At 41.8% G+C, this 20,504-nt stretch overlaps 2 protein-coding genes across 4 annotated transcripts in view; both read right to left on the reverse strand.

The window, feature by feature from the left end:
- Positions 1-720, reverse strand: part of CCHCR1 (coiled-coil alpha-helical rod protein 1) — a 78,752-nt gene extending 78,032 nt beyond the window's left edge. The window contains 1 exon segment of the mRNA XM_036767124.1: positions 399-720. Within this exon segment, the coding sequence (XP_036623019.1) occupies positions 399-691 (293 nt within the window). The 5' untranslated portion in view covers positions 692-720.
- A 60-nt stretch (positions 721-780) lies between these two features.
- The window catches only part of LOC118856697 (coiled-coil alpha-helical rod protein 1-like), a 38,439-nt gene continuing 18,715 nt past the window's right edge, over positions 781-20,504 (reverse strand). For all 3 annotated transcript variants that reach the window (XM_036767121.1, XM_036767123.1, XM_036767122.1), the window contains 10 exons: positions 3,739-3,849; positions 3,545-3,651; positions 3,278-3,390; positions 3,039-3,087; positions 2,769-2,902; positions 2,405-2,593; positions 2,158-2,259; positions 1,714-1,865; positions 1,450-1,582; positions 781-1,267 (listed from right to left, as the gene is read on the reverse strand). In XM_036767121.1, coding sequence (XP_036623016.1) covers positions 1,161-1,267; positions 1,450-1,582; positions 1,714-1,865; positions 2,158-2,259; positions 2,405-2,593; positions 2,769-2,902; positions 3,039-3,087; positions 3,278-3,390; positions 3,545-3,651; positions 3,739-3,849 — 1,197 coding nt within the window. In that variant the 3' untranslated portion in view covers positions 781-1,160. The remainder of the gene's footprint in view (positions 1,268-1,449; positions 1,583-1,713; positions 1,866-2,157; positions 2,260-2,404; positions 2,594-2,768; positions 2,903-3,038; positions 3,088-3,277; positions 3,391-3,544; positions 3,652-3,738; positions 3,850-20,504) is intronic.

The raw sequence follows: 20,504 nt of genomic DNA on the forward strand, positions 1-20,504 counted from the left end.
CTCAGGAGCAAAAACACCAGCAAAAACCCTAGGACAGGATCTAAGAAAGACCTGCCTGTATCTCCACTCTAAAGCCAATAATTTTATTAAGACATTAAGGTACAGTTTAGAAGAGTCAGGATACACACACGAGATAAGAAAAAATACAAAAAAAAGATCAAATAATATGGTTCAAATTTCATATACACAAGCAGAAGGTACACAGGATCAAAAAACAATCAAAACTGGTTTTTTTAATCTTTGTTACAAGGGAAGGCTAATTGGGTAAGATAGGAGAGAAGTGTATATTTGGAACTTAATGGAAGGTAAAAGAAAAAAGCATCAATTAAACTTTTTTTTAAAATAATACAGGAATGAAGACCAATTAGAGGCAGAAGCTAAAATAACTAGATCCCTACCTGGTCCTTCTTTCGCCATCCACACTACCGCCTACCCCATCTTGTTCTCTCAAAATTTGTAGTCTCTGAGGCCCCCATCTATGATCATTGTTATCATGACCAACATGGGGTGAAGGCAGGACTACAGGCAAGGGTGGGGACTGGACAGAAGGGATCCTGGACATGTCCAGAAGGGGCCGTGTTTGGAAATGAGATGTTTGGAGGCGATGACCGATTACAATTCCAGAGAACTCATGATGAGACAGGCCGCTCACTTTCTCACAGAGGTGACGGACTGAGTGAGCCATACACATTTTCAGATATGGACAATTCAAGAATTTGTTTTACTTGACATACTCGTTACTAGAGTTTTGTTGTTTGTTTTTTTTCCCCCAAGGGGAATAGAAGGCTGATTTTAATTTTTTTAAGGTTGATTTTAATTGAAAAAAAATCTTTGATAAAAAATTGTTGCTTCTCAAAATATTATCCACCTCCAACTAGGGAATGGGGATATGAAAAAGCCTCTTATTCTTGGGAGTGAGCTACAAAGGGAAAATCTCACATTTCATAGGAAAGGGGGAAGGAGGCATATGGGGCAAAGAGGCCGGGAAGACATCCTTAAATCCTTAGAGACAATATTTCCAAACTCACAGATCCTACTAAAACCTCCTTTATTCAATGTAGGAAAATTCACAGACATCAAGGCAGATGTAGCTCAGCGATTAGAGCCGGCAGGTGGTCCCACCTGCTATCTTCTCCACCTGGTCTGTTCCTCTTCACAGCTTACAACTGGTAAGAGGAGGATCCTCCACTGTCTCCCTCCTCTTCTTGAGTGATAACCTCACTCATTCCCTGCAGATCATGCAGCAATGAGGAGAGAAATGAGGAGTCTGAGGAAGAAGCCACAAAAGGGGAGCTACATAAGAGAAAGCTCTCACATTTGGTAGGAAGTGAGGAAGAGGGGAGGGCTGGGTATGGATACAAAAGAAGAGAAGAATCTAGAGAAAAGTGAAGAGATGTTGTGGATCCCTAGGGAGTAAAAAGATCCCCAACTCCTCCCTCTGAATTCTACCTTTCACAAGTTGCTTCGGGGAGCGTAGAGTTGGAGAGGTTCCAGAGCCAGGTTCCAGTGATGAGGAAGGAAGAATTGCAAATAGTCGCTGTTGTTTGTATCGGGAAAGGAGACCCTCTTGCTTTAGGGTGGCCTAGGAAGAAGAGGGTTAGAATAGATGTTTCTCTGCCCCCCAGTTCGTCCCAGGATAGAGTTCCAATTTCTGTTGTCCTCTGATTATGAAAGAAAAAAAATTATAGCTCAAGGCCAAGGGTAAATCCATACCAACAGGAGGTTTTTTTCTCGTTCCAGTTCTTGAAGCTTCTGCCTCAACCGGAATCCTTCTTCCCTCTGGGCCTCCTCCTGCAGACGTCCCAGCTCCTGGCTACGCTCCTTGTCTCGGGCTGCTTGGCGTTGGACCTGGCGCAGGGAGAGCACTGGGGGATGGAAGGAAGATGTGTAAGGTCTGATCCAGTGGTACCATCGTTAAGGTAGTTCCTGGACAAGGAATTGGGAGACCAGAGTTCGAACTGCTGATTTCCAGCTAACACCTATGTAACACTGGGCAAGTCTAGGCTTCATTTATAAAATGAGACATGCTGGATTCAATGACCTTTATAGTTCCTTCTACTTCTAAAATTCTATTCATCTATAAATCTGTGATCTCAGAGGAAGAAGAAGACTCTGTAATGCTATTTTCCCTTTCCATGTCCATACCCCTGAGCTCACCAGCTTTAGCATGTTCCCTCCGGGCTTCATTCAGTCTTCTTTCTAACTCTGAAAGCTGATCTCGAAGCCTCAACTCCACTTCAGCCACCTTCTCCTGTAAGTCTAGGGAGGGAAGGGGAGATCTGAGTCCCATTTTACCTTAGTCCCTGCCCCTGTGAACTGCTTGGCTCAGGATCAGGATCCATGAGCTAGGTATGGCACTACAGAATGAATTCCCCACCTCCACACCTTTCATTTTCCCATGTACCTCTCCCATAGGTCTCTTGCTGCTGGTTTAGTTCCCGCCGAAGGGAGGCAGCCTCTTCTGTGCTCTCCTTCTGGCTCAGTCGAGCTGCCTTCAGCTGAATCCCAACCTCAGCCAAAGATTCCTGGGTTTTTTGCAGCTCCTGCTCCAACTGCCGGACCTCCTCTCTTAGCCGAATCCGCTCTGCCTCCCCTGAGTATTAGATGATCAATACTGTCACACCACCATATGAGAATGCAGATCCTTGAGTCTTACCTACCATCACTAGTCCCAGTTCTCTTTCCATGGGGTCTAAGTATCTTGCTCTCCTATTTATAGTTCTCTATACCTTCAAAGGGAACCCAACCACTCAAGAGTTTTGTGTTACCTTGTTCCTGGGCCCGGCCCACTTCCTGTTGGATGAGACAGGCACTCAGTTGTAGCTCTTCATCTAAGCGGTTCCTTTCTTCTCTTAGCTGCTGCAACTCAAGTCCCATTTCTTCAGACAGTGGAGGTGGGGCGCTGCAAGTAATGGACAGAGAAGGTAAAAACAGACCCTCTACTCTTCAGGTTCACAAGCATCTACCCCTTGAGGCCCCACTCTTTTTCCTCTAGGTTCACAACCCAGACCCAATGGTTCCTTGCCTTCTAATCTTACCTCTGTTCCTGATGCAGCTGTGCGAGTGCTATTTTCCGAGCCACAAGGCCTTAAAAAATGGGGGGAGAGAGAGCAGGTTACTGAAGAAACAAAGGGAAAAAATGAAGACAGGGAAAATGGGAAGAGGAGATCATAGGCTAGTTTTGTGAGGGAATACATGGAAGGGAGATTATGGAATCTAAAATGCAGAAGATAAATGAGTGTGGAGGGAGGGCCCCGGAACGGAATGGCCTTCCTACCTTGAATAGTGCGGACCCGTCGGGAAGCATAACCAAGTCGGCTGTTGAGGCTAGGAAGCTGAGCTACAGCCTCCTCCACCTTAGCTACCTGATCCTGTAGCCAGCTTTGGGAACTGAAGGGACAAGACAACATCAGCTACCCCAAGAACAATCTTCTTTCCTCCCTTCCAAAACCTCCTTGCCTTCTGGTCCCTTCTCACCCAAGACCCCTTGACAGAGAAGACAAGAACAACGAGCTCCTGTCTCCCCCCTCCCCATCTAGAATACCTGCTCACAGCATCAGCCACAAGCTTCACGTGCTCCTCAGCCATCTTTCTCTGCTGCTGCTGCCACAGCTTGGCATCCTGGGCTCGGTACAGCTCCCCCTGCAATACCTGGAAAGGATGGCAATGAGAGAAAAGTTCTGACCAGAGGCCATGATGCTTCAGCTCATGCCTCCTACTCTTTTCTCATGTACTCACCTTGCTGTTAAGTTTTTCTACCTCCACTTCAGCAGCTTTGTCCCGCAGGGACTGATGCAAGATGGCTGACTCCTGGGCACAGGATGCTACCTCCCCTTCAAGTTCTGCCACCTGGGATAGACAAGAAACAGAGTATATATTCTCTTTCAAGGATCTGCCCTTTCAATTGATAACAAGCATTTACTATATGTCGAGCTCTGTGCTCGACATACTGGGGATGCAGTGAATGGGAGATGGGGGGGGGGTAGGCCTCCTACAGAAGGTGGGATTTGGAGGAGGTAGAGCCAAGATGGCAAAGTAAAGGCAGGGACTCGCCTGAGCTCTCCCTCAAAACCTCCAAATACCATTAACTAATGACTCTAAAAAAAAATTCGAATACAAAAATCCACAAAAATATGTTGTGAAACAATTTTCCAGCCCAAGACAGCTTATAAGGCCAGCAGGAAGGGTCTTTTATACCAGGGTGAGAGAGAAGCACTGTCCAGCACAGCCCTGGCACAAGCAGACAAAGAACAGGCCTTGAAGCCACGGAATCAGCAGCTGCAGGAGCTGCTTCTGGAGCTCTCAGCCCACAGACAGGAAAGGGGTCAAACGACTTGTCAGAAGATTACAGGGGTCTCTTTGCTAACCCTGAGGCAGAACTCTTGCTTTGTCCATATCCTGATCTAGATCACAGACCTAGGTGGCAGTCCCAGGGCAAGAAGGAGCGCTAGAACACCACAGCTTGTGGCTACAGTGGAACAGGGACTCTCCTCATAGTTCCAAGGCAGAAAAGAGTGCTTGTGGTCGCTCACAGACCAGAACACAGGCTGGGAGAGGAGTAAATGCACCTCTCCTTAGATCATACCACCCTGGAAGAACTGGAAACTTATGGGTCCCTAGAAGTATCTCTGAATACTCTGAAAACAGCACAAAACCCCTGAAGCTTGGGACAGTGCACCCTCCACCCTGCAAGCAAAGCCCTATTTTAACAAATAGTTAGAAGTCAGGTAATAGGCTGGGAATATGGGCTAACAACAGAAAAAAATTCTGACCATAGAAAGTTACTATGGTGACAAGAAAGATCAAAACACACACTCAGAAAAAAATGAAAAAGTCAAAGCTTCCTACATCTAAAACCTCCAAGAAAAGTATGACTTGGTCTCAAGCCATGAAAGAGCTCAAAAAGGATTTCGAAAATCAAGTAAGAGATGTAGAGGAAAAATTGGGAAAAGAAATGAAAAGTGTTGCAAGAAAATCATGAGAAACAAGTCAACAGCTTGGTTAAGGAGACAGACAGACACACACACACACACAGCTGAAGACAATAACACCTTAAAAAACAGACTAGGCCAAATGGCAAAAGAGGTCCAAAAAGCTAATGAGGAGAAGAATGCCTTAAAAAGCAGAATAGGCCAAATGGAAAATGAGGCAAAAAGTTCACTGAAGAAAAAAAAATTCCTTAAAAAGTACAATTGGCTAAATGGAAAAGAAGGTTCAAAAGCTTACTGAAGAAAATGATTCCTTAACAATTAGAATTGAGCAAATGGAAGCTAATGACGTTATGAGAAATCAAGAAACAATAAAACAAAATTGAAAGAATGAAAAAATAGAAGACAATGTGAAATATCTTATTGGAAAAACAACTGACTGGAAAATAGATCCCAGAGAGGTAATTTTAAAATTACTGGATTTCCTGAAGGACATGATCAATTTTTAAAAGAGCCTAGGCATCATCTTTCAAGAAATTATCAGGGAAAACTGCCTTGACATTCTAGAACCAGAGGGTAAAACAGAAATTGAAAGAATCTACTGATCACCTCCTTAAAGAGATCCCAAAATGAAAACTCCCAGGAATATTATCGCCAAATTCCAAAGCTCTCAGGTCAAGGAGAAAATATTGCAAGGAGCCAGAAAGAAATAATTCAAGTATCATGGAGCTACAGTTAGGATAACACAAAATTTAACAGCTTTTACATTATAAATCAGCACTTCTTCAACTGTGGGCAGTGATCCCATACAGGGTTGTATAACTGAATGTGGGGGTCATGAAAAATCTGGCAACAATAAAATATTCCTGAACAGGCAACAGCCAAAAATTAATTTAAAATTAAACATATAATGAAACTCAGGTGTTTCTGGCAGCACTTGCCTGTGTTGCATCACAAAACTTCACTGCAGCCTTGGTTCTAAAGACACATGGGCACTTTGTACGGTGCACGGTATCATGCCACACAAAACCAATGAATGCTGCCAGAACACCTTGGCTCAGATCAAGGCTGTTATATTTTATGAATTGTAGAGTTTTCATTGTACACACACAGTTTTCTGCTCTTACAGAAACATAATAGTTTAATTATGGAAAATAAAGCCTTTTAATATTTTCCTACTGTCATTCCTCAGCATGTATCAAATTAGTATATCTTTGGAATGCATTGTTGTGTCGGTAAGCAAAATGGGCTCCTTAGCACTTAGTGCCCTTGAAGAGTTTGGCTTTTGTTTGCTTTGAGTAATTCAGTGTATTTCGTTAGCCTTACTAGGTGCTAAGCCCCAGGTCCAAACCCCTATTAGGTGTGGATTGGTGACAGGGGTGGGGCCGAAGGTGGGGCTGGCTAAGGGGAGGTGCTAACTCCAGAGCCATGCCCTATTAGGTGTTAACCTAATCTATGTGGATGTGAACCTCCCAGGGTCCTAAAGGGAGAGGCCAACTCAAGAACCAATCACCAGAGCCTAAGCTCTGGTGATTCAGATGATGTTTGATGATGTCTGAAGCCCTATAAGAAGGGAGGACAGAGCCAGTTGTGCAGGGCTCTTGAGATGGTGTTGATGAGGAGACTCTGGGCAGCTGTAGCCAAGGAGCCCTCCAGCTCGTAAACCCGGATGCTGAGACTTTGTTGAACTCTGGTAACTATGTATTGGGATTTGAATCAGACAAGGTCTGTCTGTTGATGTTTGTAATTTGTTTGTATTTTGTTCTCAAGTTCAGGGTGCTGGTCTTTTCCCCTGAACTAAGTGAATGATATTTGTATGCTGAATTAAAGTAAGTTTGTCAACCACTTCACCTTGCTTTCCTTAGTTAAGCAGATCAAAAAAACCTGTGCTGTTGGTAGCTTTCTGGGTGCTGGCTGTGGGTGGATCTTACACACCCAAAGAAGCTGCTAGCCAGATTGTTGAAACAATTGTGTTAGAATGTCTGATTTTTAAATTGCTGTTATCTCCTTCTTTTACAGAAACAAAAGTGTTTAACTGCGGCAGGTAAAGACAAAAGCTCTTTAATAATATTTCTCCACCATTACTACCCACTGTTTAAGTGAGAACATCAATTTTTTTAAACTAAGCACAAACAAATGTAATTTTGTAAACTAAAGCTAGTATTTTTTGAGAAGGTATTAGCAATACTTTTCAGTTATGAATAAGTAGCTAAATTTAGACAGAAGAGGTAAAAATACCGATGAGAATGTGACAGAATCTTCGCTACCAGGTTATAGTACACCTAAGTTGACAAGAAAAAGAAAATATGCGGAATCATTTTTGCAATATGGAATTACTTATACTAATGATGATGGTTTGGAAAAAAACTCTTGGCTTAATTGTAATGAAGTTTTGGCTGTGGAGAGCATGAAACCAGCCAAATTAAAATGACATCTTAATACCAAGCATGCAGTAAACTACAATAAACCAAAGGAATATTTTGAACAATATTTAAAATCTTCAATGAGAGAGGCGGAGCCAAGATGGCGGCTGGTAAGCACGGATTAGAGTGAGCTCCGTACCCGAGTCCCTCCAAAAACCTATAAAAATGGCTCTGAACCAATTCTAGAACGGCAGAACCCACAGAACAGCAGAGGGATGCAGGGCTCCAGCCCAGGACAGCCTGGATGGTCTCTGGGTGAGGTCTATTCCACACAGAGCTGGGAGCTGGGAGCTAGGAACGGAGTGGAGCAGAGCCCAGCCTGAGCGGCGTGGACGATCCAGACCAGAAGCTGGGCGGAGGGGGCCCTAGCGCCCTGAATATGTGAGCTCCGGCAGTTACCAGACCCCTCGACCCACAAACACCAAAGACTGTGGAGAAGGTTAGTGGGAAAAGCTGCGGGAGTGGAAGGAGTTCGCGGTTCGGCTTCCAGCCCCGGGGGCAGCGGAGGTGGGGCAGCTACGGCTGTTGTTACTTCCGGCTCCAGGCCCACCTGGTGGGAGGAATTAAGTGGCGGATCAGAGCAGGAGTGCAACAGCCTGCTGAAGATCTAAGCCCAGCCTGGACTGGGGGTTCTTGGGGAAGGAGGAGTGCGGGTCTGACAGAGCTGGCACCTTCCCCCCAAACGTGGAACATAGAACTCTGTAATCTACAAGCAGTCAGACCCCACTGAAAAACTCAAGGGTCAAGTTAGTTGGTTGGGAATATGGCCAGGCAGCGAAAACGCGCCCAGATTCAGTCTCAGACTTTGGATTCTTTCTTTGGTGACAAAGAAGACCAAAACATACAGCCTAAAGAAGACAACAAAGTCATACAGCCTACAACAAAAGCCTCCAAGAAAAACATGAACTGGCCCCAGGCCATAGAAGAACTCAAAAAGGATTTGGAAGAGCAAGTTAGAGAAGTAGAGGAAAAATTGGGAAGAGAAATGAGAAGGATGCGAGAAAACCATGAAAAACAAGTCAGTGACTTGCTAAAGGAGACCCAAAAAAATACTGAAAAATACACTGAAGAAAACAACACCTTAAAAAACAGACTAACTCAAATGGCAAAAGAGCTCCAAAAAGCCAATGAGGAGAAGAATGCCTTGAAAGGCAGAATTAGCCAAATGGAAAAGGAGGTCCAAAAGACCACTGAAGAAAATACTACTTTAAAAATTAGATTGGAGCAAGTGGAAGCTAGTGACTTTATGAGAAATCAGGATATTATAAAACAGAACCAGAGGAATGAAAAAATGGAAGACAATGTGAAATATCTCCTTGGAAAAACCACTGACCTGGAAAATAGATCCAGGAGAGATAATTTAAAAATTATTGGACTACCTGAAAGCCATGATCAAAAAAAGAGCCTAGATATCATCTTTCAAGAAATTATGAAGGAGAACTGCCCTGATATTCTAGAGCCACAGGGCAAAATAGAAATTGAAAGAATCCATCGATCACCTCCTCAAATAGATCCCAAAAAGAAATCTCCTAGGAATATTGTCGCCAAATTCCAGAGCTCCCAGATCAAGGAGAAAATACTGCAAGCAGCCAGAAAGAAACAATTTGAGTATTGTGGAAACCCAATCAGAATAACCCAGGATCTGGCAGCTTCTACATTAAGAGATCGAAGGGCTTGGAATGCGATATTCCGGAGGTCAATGGAGCTAGGATTAAAACCTAGAATCACCTACCCAGCAAAACTGAGTATCATGTTCCAAGGCAAAATATGGAGTTTCAATAAAATAGAGGACTTTCAAGCTTTCTCAGTGAAAAGACCAGAACTGAATAGAAAATTTGACTTTCAAACACAAGAATCAAGAGAAGCATGAAAAGGTAATCAAGAAACGGAAATTGCAAGGGACTTACTAAAGTTGAACTGTTTTGTTTACATTCCTACATGGAAAGATGATGAGTATGATTCATGAGACCTCAGTATTAGGGTAGTTGAAGGGAATATCCATATATATATATATATATATGGATATATATATATATATATATATGGATATATATATGGATATATATATGGATATACATATATGTTTATGTATATATAAGTGAATGTGAATGTATGTATATATGTGTATATGTATGTATGTGTATATGTATATATATGTGTTTATGTATGTGTGTATATATATATGTGTATATATATATGTAAAAGAGAGAGAGCAGACACAGGGTGAGTTGAAGATGAAGGGAAGATATCTAAAAGAAATAAAATGAAATTAAGTGATGAGAGAGTAACATACTGAGAGAAGGAGATAGGGAGAGATAGAATGGGGTGGATTATCTGGCATAAAGGTGGCAAGAGGAAGCAGTTCTATGGGAGGAGGGGAGAGGGCAGGTGAGGGGGGAATGAGTGAACCTTGCTCTCATCAGATTTGGCCTGAGGGGGAATATCATACATACTCAGTTAGGTATCTTACCCCACAGGAAAGAAGAGGGAGGAAGATAAAAAAAAAAACAAAAGGTGGGGGGATGATGGAGGGGAGGACAGATGGGGGTGGAGGTAATCAAAACAAACACTTTGGAAAGGGGGAAGGGTCAAGGGAGAAAATTCAATAAAGCGGGATGGGTTGGGAAGGAGCAAAATGTAGTTAGCCTTTCACAACATGAGTATTGTGGAAGGGTTATACATAATAATACATGTGTGGCCTAGGTTGAATTGCTCAACTTCTTAGGGAGGGTGGGTGGGAAGGGAAGAGGGAAGAGAATTTGGAACTCAAAGTTTTAAAATCAGATGTTCAAAAACAAAAAAAGTTTTTGTATGCAACTAAAAAATAAGATACACAGGCAATGGGGCGTAGAAATTTATCTTGCCCTACAAGAAAGGAAGGGAAAAGGGGATGAGAGGGGAGGGGGGTTATAGAGGGGAGGGCTGACTGGGGAACAGGGCAACCAGAATATAAGCCATCTTGGAGTGGGGGGGAGGGTAGAAATGGGGAGAAAATTTGTAATTCAAAATGTTGTGAAAATCAATGCTATAAACCAAATATGTTAAATAAATAAATTGCATTAAAAAAAAAGAAATGTTTACAGATACAAGAGATTTTATAATTGAAAATAACCTTCCCAAAGATTTAATTATAAGAGTTACGATTGATCATCTAAAGTACCTGGAGACACAGTTTCAGAAATACTTCCTTTCAAATTTTTATTCTAAAAAACTAAGTTGGGTTCATAAACTATACTCAACTGAAATCAAAACATAAGTCATCTGCCATTAAAAATTCAAAAAGAATCTGCTGAGTTATAAAGTAACACAGGTTTAAATCTTGAATTTCCTAAAAAAATATCATCAAATGAATTTTGGTTTGGGATTAGGAAAGAATTTCCAACAATTTCTGAAATGGCCCTAAACATGCTTCTGCCATTTTGTTCTATGTGTTTATGCAAAGCAGCATTCTCAGCATCGACAATTATAAAATCAAAATATCAATCAATTCTGGAAAACATTGAAGATGCTCCACAGTATCTGCAGAATTCCAACAAGATTTAATTCTTTATGTAAAAATATAAGTACATCCATTTCATTAGTATGCAAATTTGTTTTCATCTTTAATAAATGGTAAAATAATATATATATATGTATATATGTATGTATATATACCAAAGAATTGCTTTAAAATAAATTTATTTATATGTTATTATCAGTAAATATTTCGCTTGTATCCCAATTTTATATACCCATATACCAAGGGTCGCATAAAAATTTCTCAGGCAAAAAGGTCCCGAAAGCAGAAAAAGTTTAAGAAGCCCTGGAATGTGATATTCCAGAGAGCAAAGGACCTAGAACTAGAACCCAGAATCATCTACCCAGCAAAACTGAATATGTAATCCTTCAGGGAAAAAATTGACATTCAACAAAATAGAGGAATTTCAAGCATTCCTGATGAAAACATCAGAGCTGAATAGAAAATCTGACTTTCAAATACAAAACTCAAGAGAAGCACAAAAAGGTAAATAGGAAAGGGAAATCATAAGGGACTTAATAAGGTCAAATTGTTAACATTCCTACATGGGAAGATGATACTTGTAACACATAAGAACTTGCTCATTATCAGGGTACGTTAAAGGAGTACATACAGACAGAGGGCACAGGCGTGAGTTGAATATGAAGCGACGATATAACTAAAAAAATAAAATTAAAGGGTAAGAGAAGAATGTACTAGGAGAAAGGGAAAGGGAGGGAAAGAATGGGGTAAATAATTTCACATAAAAGAGGCAAGGAAAAGCTTTTACAGTGGAGGGGAAGGCAGGGGAGGTAAGGAGGGAGTGAGTGAACCTTACTCTCATCAGAAATGGCTCATGCACATTTAATTGGATATAATAACATACAAACACAATTGGGTATAGAAATCTATCTTACCCTACGGGAAAGTAGGGGGGGAAGAGGATAAGAGAACGGGGGAGGGGACGGGAACTGATAGAAGACAGGACAGACGGGGAGGGGGTAGTCAGAAGTTTTGAGGAGGGACAGGGTGAAAGGAGAAAACAGAATAAACAGGGAGAGCAGGGAATAGGATGGAGGGAAATACAACTAACAATAATAACTGTGAAAAAAAATTTTTTTGAGGCAAGTTTCTCTGATAAAGGCCTCATTTCTCAAACATATAGAGCAATAAATCAAATTTATACAAAATAAGAGCCATTCCCTAAATGATCAAAGATATGAACAGTTTTCAGATGAAGTCATCAAAGACATCTATAGCCATATGAAAAAACCCTCTAACTCACTACTGATAGGAAAAACGCAAATTAAGAAGATGGCGGCTGAAAAGCAGGGACTTGCATGAGCTCCCCCCAGGTCCCTCCAAAAACCTATAAAAAATGGCTCTGAACAAATTCTAGAACTGCAGAGCCCACAAAATAGCAAAGGGAAGCAGGGATCTAGCCCAGGACAGCCTGGATGGTCGCTTCATGAGGTCTATCGGGCATGGAGCAGAGGGGAGTGGAGCTCAGCTGGGCGGGGGCAGGACCAACTAGACCAGCAGCAGGCTGGAACAGGACCCAACGCCCTGAATCAGTGAGCTGCGGCAGTTACCAGACTTCTTAACCACAAACACCAAAGACAACAGAGAAGGTTAGTGGGAAAAGCTGCAGGGGACAGAGTTCACAGTTGGGCCACTGCCCCAGGGGCAGCGGGGAGGTGCAGCTACAGAACTACAACTGCAGTTACTTCCGGCCCCGGCCCACCTGGTAGGAGGAATTAAGTGGCAGATAAGAGCAGGAGTGCAGAGCCTGCTTAAGATTTGCGTCAGGTCCAGGTTGGTGGTTCCTGAGGATGGAGGAGTGCTGGTGTGGCAGGGCTGGCTGTATAAAAATAGCTCTGAAATCAACAGCGCATCCCCTCAAGCTTAGAACAAAGTACTCTCTGCTCTACAAGCAGTCATACCCCGATGAAAAACTCAAGAGTCAAGTGAGTTGGCTGGGAACATGGCCAGGCAGCAAAAACACACTCAGATTCAGTCTCAGACTTTGGAATCTTTCTTTGGCGACAAAGAAGACCAAAACATACAGCCTAAAAAAGTCAACAAAGTCAAAGAGCCGACACCAAAGGCCTCCAAGAAAAACATGAACTGGTTTCAGGCCATGGAAGAGCTCAAAAAGGATTTGGAAAAGCAAGTTAGAGAAGTAGAGGAAAAATTGGGAAGAGAAATGAGAAGGATGCGAGAAAACCATGAAAAACAAGTCAATGATTGCTAAAGGAAACCCAAAAAAATACTGAAAAAAATACTGAAGAATACAACACTTTAAAAAATAGACTAACTCAAATGGCAAAAGAGCTCCAAAAAGCCAATGAGGAGAAGAATGCCTTGAAAAGCAGAATTACCTAAATGAAAAAGGAGGTCCAAAAGACCACTGAAGAAAATACTAGCTTAAAAATAAGATTCGAACAAGTGGAAGCCAGTGACTTTATGAGAAATCAAGATATTATAAAACAGAACCAAAGGAATGAAAAAATGGAAGATAATGTGAAATATCTCATTGGAAAAACCACTGACCTAGAAAATAGATCCAAGAGAGATAATTTAAAAATTATTGGACTGCCCAAAAGCCATGATCAAAAAAAGAGCCTAGATATCAACTTTCAAGAAATTATCAAGGAGAACTGCCCTCATATTCTAGAGCCAGAGGGTAAAATAGAAATTGAAAGAATCCACAGATCGCCTCCTCAAAAAGATCCCAAAGAGAAAACTCCTAGGAACATTGTCACCAAATTCCAGAGCTCCCAGATCAAGGAGAAGATACTGCAAGCAGCCAGAAAGAAACAATTTCAGTATTGTGGAAAAACAATCAGGATAACACAGGATCTGGCAGCTTCCACATTTAGGGACCGAAGGGCTTGGAATACAATATTCCGGAGGTCAATGGAGCTAGGATTAAACCCAAGAATCACCTGCCCAGCAAAACTGAATATCATGCTCCAAGGCAAAATATGGATTTTCAATAAAATAGAGGACTTTCAAGCTTTCCCAGTGAAAAGAACAGAGCTGAATAGAAAATTTGACTTTCAAACACAAGAATCAAGAGAAGCATGAAAAGATAAACAAGAAAGAGAAATCATAAGGGACTTACTAAAGTTGAACTGTTTTTTTTACATTCCTACATGGAAAGATGATCTGTATGGAAATTCATGAGACCTCAATATCATAGTAGCTGAAAGGAATATGCATATATATATATATATGTGTGTGTGTGTATACATATATACATGTGTGTGTCTATGTATGTATATATGTAGGTGTGTGTATATATGTATGTGTGTATGTATGTATGCACACATACACACACACACACACACACACAGAGGGCACAGGGTGAGTTGAATATGAGGGGATGATACCTAAAAAAATAAAATAAAATTAAGGGATAAGAGAGGAATATGCTGAGAGATGGAGAAAGGGAGAGACAGAATGGGGTAAATTATCTCGCATAGAAGTGGCAAGAAAAAGCGCTTCTGTAGGAAGGGAAGAGGGGGCGGGTGAGGAGGAATGAGTAAATCTTGCTGTCATCGGATTTGACCTGAGGAGCGAATACCATACACACTCAATTGGGTATCTTACCCCACAGGAAAGATGGAGGAAGAAGATAAAAAAGTGGGGACGATAGAAGGGAGGGCAGATGGGGGTGGAGGTAATCAAAAACAAACACTTTCAAGAAATGCAAATTAAAACAATTTGGAGGTACATCCTCATACCTATTGGAATGGCTAATAAGACATAAAAGGAAAATGACAAATGGTGGAGGAGATGCGGGGAAAACGGGGTATTAATGTACTGTTGGTGGAGTTATGAACTGATTCAACCACTCTGTAGAGCAAGATTTGGAATTATGACCAAAGGGCTATAAAACCATGCATACCCTTTGACCTGGCAATACCAATATTGGTCTGTATCACAAACGAGATAAAAAACAAAAATGAAAAGGACCTAAATGTACAAAAATATTCATAACAGCTCTTTTCTGGGGGCAAAGAATTGGAAATTAAGGGGATGTCCACCAATTCAGGAAAGGCTGAACAAGATGTGGTATGTGATTGTGGTGGAGTACTATTTGTGCTACGAAAAATGATGAACAGGATATCCTCCGAAAAGCCTGGGGAGACTTGCATGAGATGATGCAAAATGAAATGTGCTGTGTACAAAGTAACAGCAATATTGTAAGATGATCAGCTGTGAATGACTTAGCTATTCTCAGCAATACAACTATCCAAGAAAACACAGAAGGACTTATGAAAAATGTTATTCATTCCAGAGAAATTACTGATGGCGTCTGAATACAGCTTGAAGCATACTTTCATTGCTTTATTTTTCTTGGAAGTTTTTTTTTTGGTCTATATTTTCTTTCACAACATGACTATTATGGAAATGTTTTACATGACTACATATGCATAACCTATATCAAACTGCTTGCCTTCTCAATGGGGGGAGGGGTGAAAAGGGGAGGAAGGAGGGAGAGAATTTGGAACTTGAAGTTTTAAAAACGAATGTTCAAAAATTATATTTACATGTAATTGGGGAAAAGTAAAATACTAAATAAAAATGAAGGGAAAAAAAGAAGGTGGGACTTGAAATGAGACTTGAAGGAAGCCTGGAGGCATAAATGAGAAGTGAAAAGGGAGGATATTCCACAGACAGTAAGCCAATATGTGCATGTGTATGTGTGTGTGTGTGTGTAAATTTTTTTTGCATGACACACTTTTAAGTTTAATCTACATTATAAACAGTTTCTCTATCACTGCCTTCAGTCAAGACAATCAACAAAACAATAAATTAAAATCCATGATGTGTAAAGTGCTCACACTAAAAATTTAATAGGCTCTTGCCAACCAGTCCGAGCGGACTCCCACACAATCCTGTTATGTTCAGAGGGTAACTCTGAACTGACAAGTTAAACAGAACTGAACTGAACTGACAAGTTAAAATGAACCTCAGAGGTCATCTTGCAAAGTACTCTGCAGACTTTAAAGTACTACATAACCTCCTTCAATTGTTAATAACAATAACTTATGTAGTCTAGCAGTTTTCAAACAGTGGTCCTCTGTGGGTCCTCAAAACTCTTTCAAGAATGCCTGAGATTGGGGGTGGGAAGGGGGCAGAGCCAGGATGGCAGCAGGAAAACAGGGACTTGCTTAAGCTCCCCCCAAACCCCTCCAAAAACCTGTAAAAAATGGGTCTGAACAAATTCTAGAGCTGCGGAACCCAGGAAATAGCAGAGGGAAACAGATCTCCAGCCCAAGAGAGCCTGGATGGTCACCGGGAAGGGTCTATCACACAGTGCTGGAAGCTGAGCCCAGCCCAGAATGGGCCGCACCAGGACAGACCAGATCTGGAGTCAGCCTGCCGGAAGAGGCCTTGGGGCCATGAAACAGTAAGCTGTGGCAGTTACCAGACTTCTCAAGCCACAAATGCCAAAGAGCAGGTTAGGGGAAAATTATGGGATTGAGTTCAGAGCAGTCCAACCACCAGCTCTTGGGGTGGAAGAGATCGTGCGGCAGTGGCGGTAGCACCAGCAGGAAGCTCCTGAGGCTGCCTCCAGAGCGCTAATGTCAGCAGCTCCCCGCGTCCCTGGATGACATGGTGGGAGGAATCTAGCAGCAGATCAGAGCAGGAATGCAAGGAGCACTTTGTGGGCACAAAGGAAGATTCTCTTGCTGTGCCCTGTTTGGATGTATTGCACTACTGGCTGGCGTTTCTTGGGGGAGGAGGAGCGCTGCTGTGACAGAGCCTGGGGTGACGGTGGAATACAAGTAGCTCTGAAAACAGCAGTGCTTGGACCCTAAAGCTTGGCACAAAGTACTCTCTGCTCTACAAGTAGTCATATCCTGACAAAAAGCTCAAGGGTCAAGTAGTTGGCTGGGAATATGAACAGGCAGCGAAAACAAACTCAGACTCAAACTCTAGGTTCCTTTTTTGGTGACAAAGAAGATCAAATCATACAGCCATAAGAAGTAAACAAAGTCAATAGAGCCTACATCAAAAGTCTCCAAGAAACATATGAATTGGACTCAGGCCATGGAAGAGCTCAAAAAACATTTGGAAAAGCAAGTAAGAGAAATAGAGGAAAAAATGGGAAGAGAAATGAGAGTGATGCAAGAAAACCATGAAAAACAAGTCAACAACTTGCTAAAGGAGACCCAAAAAAATACTGAAGAAAATAACACCTTAAAGAATAGACTAACCCAAATGGCAAAAGAACTCCAAAAAGCCAATGAAGAGAAGAATGCCTTGAAAGGCAGAATTATCCAAATCGAAAAGGAGGTCCAAAAGACCACTGAAGAAAATACTACTTTAAAAATTGGATTGGAGCAAGTGGAATCTAGTGACTTTATGAGAAACCAAGATATTATAAAACAGAACCAAAGGAATGAAAAAATGGAAGACAATGTGAAATATCTCATTGGAAAAACTACTGACCTGGAGAACAGATCCAGGAGAGATCATTTAAAAATTATTGGACTACCCAAAAGCCAAGATCAAAAAAAGAGCCTAGACATTATCTTTCAAGAAATTATCAAGGAAAACTGCTCTGATAATCTAGAACCAGAGGGTAAAATAGAAATTGAAACAATCCACAGGTCGCCTCTTGAAAAAGATCCCAAAAAGAAAACTCCTGGGAATATTGTTGCCAAATTCCAGAGCTCCCACATCAAGGAGAAAATACTGCAAGCAGCCAGAAAGAAACAATTTGAATATTGTGGAAACACAATCAGGATAACACAAGATCTAGCAGCTTCTACGTTAAGGAATCAAAGGGCTTGGAATATGATATTCCGGAGGTCAAAGGAGCTAGGACTAAAACCAAGAACCACTTACCCAGCAAAACTGAGTATAATACTCCAAGGCAAAATATGGACTTTCAAGCTTTCTCAATGAAAAGACCAGAGCTGAATTGAAAATTTGACTTCCAAATACAAGAATCGAGAGAAGCATGAAAAGGTAAACAAGAAAGAGAATTCATATGGAGCTTACTAAACTTGAACTGTTATATTTACATTCCTACATGGAAAGATGATGTGTGTAATTCAGGAGACCCTTCTCAGTATTAGGGGAGTTGCAGGGAATATAGACAGAGGACACAGGATGAGTTGAATATGAAGGGATGATATCTAAAAAATGAAATAAATTTAAGGGGTGAGAGAGGAATATACTGAGACAGGGAGAAAGGGAGAGATAGAAGGGGGTAAATTATCTCACATCAAAGTGGCAAGAAAAAGCAGTTCTGTTGGGACGGAAGAGGGGGCAGGTGAGGGGGAGTGAGTGAATCTTACTCTCATTGGATTCAACTTGAGGAGGGAATAACATACACACTCAATTGGGTATCTTACTCCACAGGAAAGTAAGGGGAAGAGGATAAAAAAAAGGGGGGAATGACAGAAGGGAGGGCAGATAGGGGGAGGAGGTAATCAAAAGCAAACACATTTGAAAAGGGACAGGGTCAAGGGAGAAAATCGAATAAAGGGGGACAGGACAGGATGGAAGGAAGTAGTCAGACTTTCACAACATGAGCATTGTGGAAGTGTTTTGCATAATGATACATGTGTGAGTTATGTCGAACTGCTTGCCTTCCTAAGGTAGGTGGGTGGGAAGGGAAGAGGGGAAAGAATTTGGAACTCAAAATTTTAAAAGCAGATGCTTAAAAAATAAAAAAAAAAATTGCATGCAGCTGGGAAACAAGATATATAGGGAATGGGGCATAGAAATTTATCCTGCCCTACAAGGAAATAAAGAGAAAAGGGATGGGGGGATGGGGTGAAAGAGGGGAGGGCTGACTGGGGAATGAGGCAATCAGAATATATGTCATCTTGGAATGGGGGGAGGGTAGAAATGGGGAGAAAATTTGTAACTCAAAATCCTGTGGAAATCAATGTTGAAAACTAAAATATTAAATAAAATATATACACATATCCAAAAAAAAACGAATGCTTGAGGTCAAAACTATTTTGGAGCTCTTTTGCCATTTGAGTTAGTCTGTTTTTTAAGGTGTTGTTTTCTTCAGCATATTTTTCAGTATTTTTTTGGGTCTCCTTTAGCAAGTCATTGACTTGTTTTTCATGGTTTTCTCGCATCCTTCTCATTTCTCTTCCCAATTTTTCCTCTACTTCTCTAACTTGCTTTTCCAACTCCTTTTTGAGCTCTTCCATGGCCTGGGACCAGTTCCTGTTTTTCTTGGAGGTTTCTGTTGTAGGCTCTTTGACTTTATTAATTTCTTCTGTCTGTATATTTTGGTCTTCTTTGTCAGCAAAGAAAGAATGCAAAGTCTGAGACTGAATCTCGGTGCATTTTCACTGCCTGGCCATATTCCCAGCCAACCAACTTGACCCTTGAGTTTTTTAGTGGGGTACGACTGCTTGTAGATTACAGAGTTCTATGTTCCACGTTTGGGGGGGAGGTGCCAGCTCTGCCACCCCAGCACTGCTCCTTCCCCAGCCCCCAACCCGAACTGGGCTCAGATCTTCGGCAGGCTGTGCACCCCTGCTCTGATCCGCCACTTAATTCCTCCCACCAGGTGGGCCTGGAGCTGAAAGTAACAACAGCAGTAGCTGCCCCACCTCCGCTGCCCCTGGGGCTGGAAGCCGAACCTGGAACTCCTTCTACTCCCACAGCTTTTCCCACTAACCTTCTCTGCAGTCTTTGGTGTTTGTGGGTTGAGAAGTCTCGTAACTGCCGCAGCTCACTGAATCAGGGCGCTAGGGGCCCCTCCGCCCGGCTTCCGGTCTTGATGGTCCACGCAGCTCAGGCTGGGCTCCGCTCCACTCGGTTCCCAGCTCCCAGCTCCGTGCGGGACAGACCTCACCCAGAGACCATCCAGGCTGTCCTGGGCTGGAGCCCTGCTTCCCTCTGCTGTTTTGTGGGTTCAGCCGTTCTATAATTGGTTCAGGGCCATTTTTTATAAGTTTTTGGAGGGTCTCCGTAGGGAGCTCACATTATTCCCTGCTTACCAGCCGCCATCTTCGGTCAAAACTATTTTAATAATAGTACTAAGATGCTTTAATTTGTAATAAGATAAATAGTGCTAGATATTACCCAACTAAACAAAATCTCTTTGGAGTCCTCAAAAATTTTTAAGTGTAAAATGGTCATAAGACCAAAAAATTTGAGAACCACCGAGCTAGACTAATTCTTACCCAAAGCAAATTCCATTAACAAACATCTTGAGCAGTGGTCTTCTGAGTCTACTATGAAAAAGTTCCTCCTTAGGAGGCCCATGTCCTCAAAAGTCGAGGTATATCCCAAGGCTCCCTAATGTCTTTTAATAAATATATTTTATTTTTATTTTTTAAATCAGCAAAAATCTGCTTTCTCACCCACCCTCCCACCTCACCAACTGTGAACTAAAGAAAAACAAAACCCATTACAAAAATGTATAGTCAATCAAAACGAATTCCCACACTGGCCATTTCCAAAAAAAAAATTGTCTTCATTCTGCACTGAACTCTTCACCTACCACGAGTTGGGCAGTACATTTCATCATTTCTGGAATCATGATCAGTTATTATGCTAAGAGTTCTCAATTCTTTCAAAACTGTTTGCCTTTACCACATTATTTTCATTGTATAAATTGTTCTACTGGTTCTGTTTACTTCATGCTGCATTAGTTCACAC

This window comes from Trichosurus vulpecula, chromosome 7 (genome assembly GCF_011100635.1).
Source record: "Trichosurus vulpecula isolate mTriVul1 chromosome 7, mTriVul1.pri, whole genome shotgun sequence".
Classification (NCBI taxonomy): Eukaryota; Metazoa; Chordata; class Mammalia; order Diprotodontia; family Phalangeridae; genus Trichosurus; species Trichosurus vulpecula.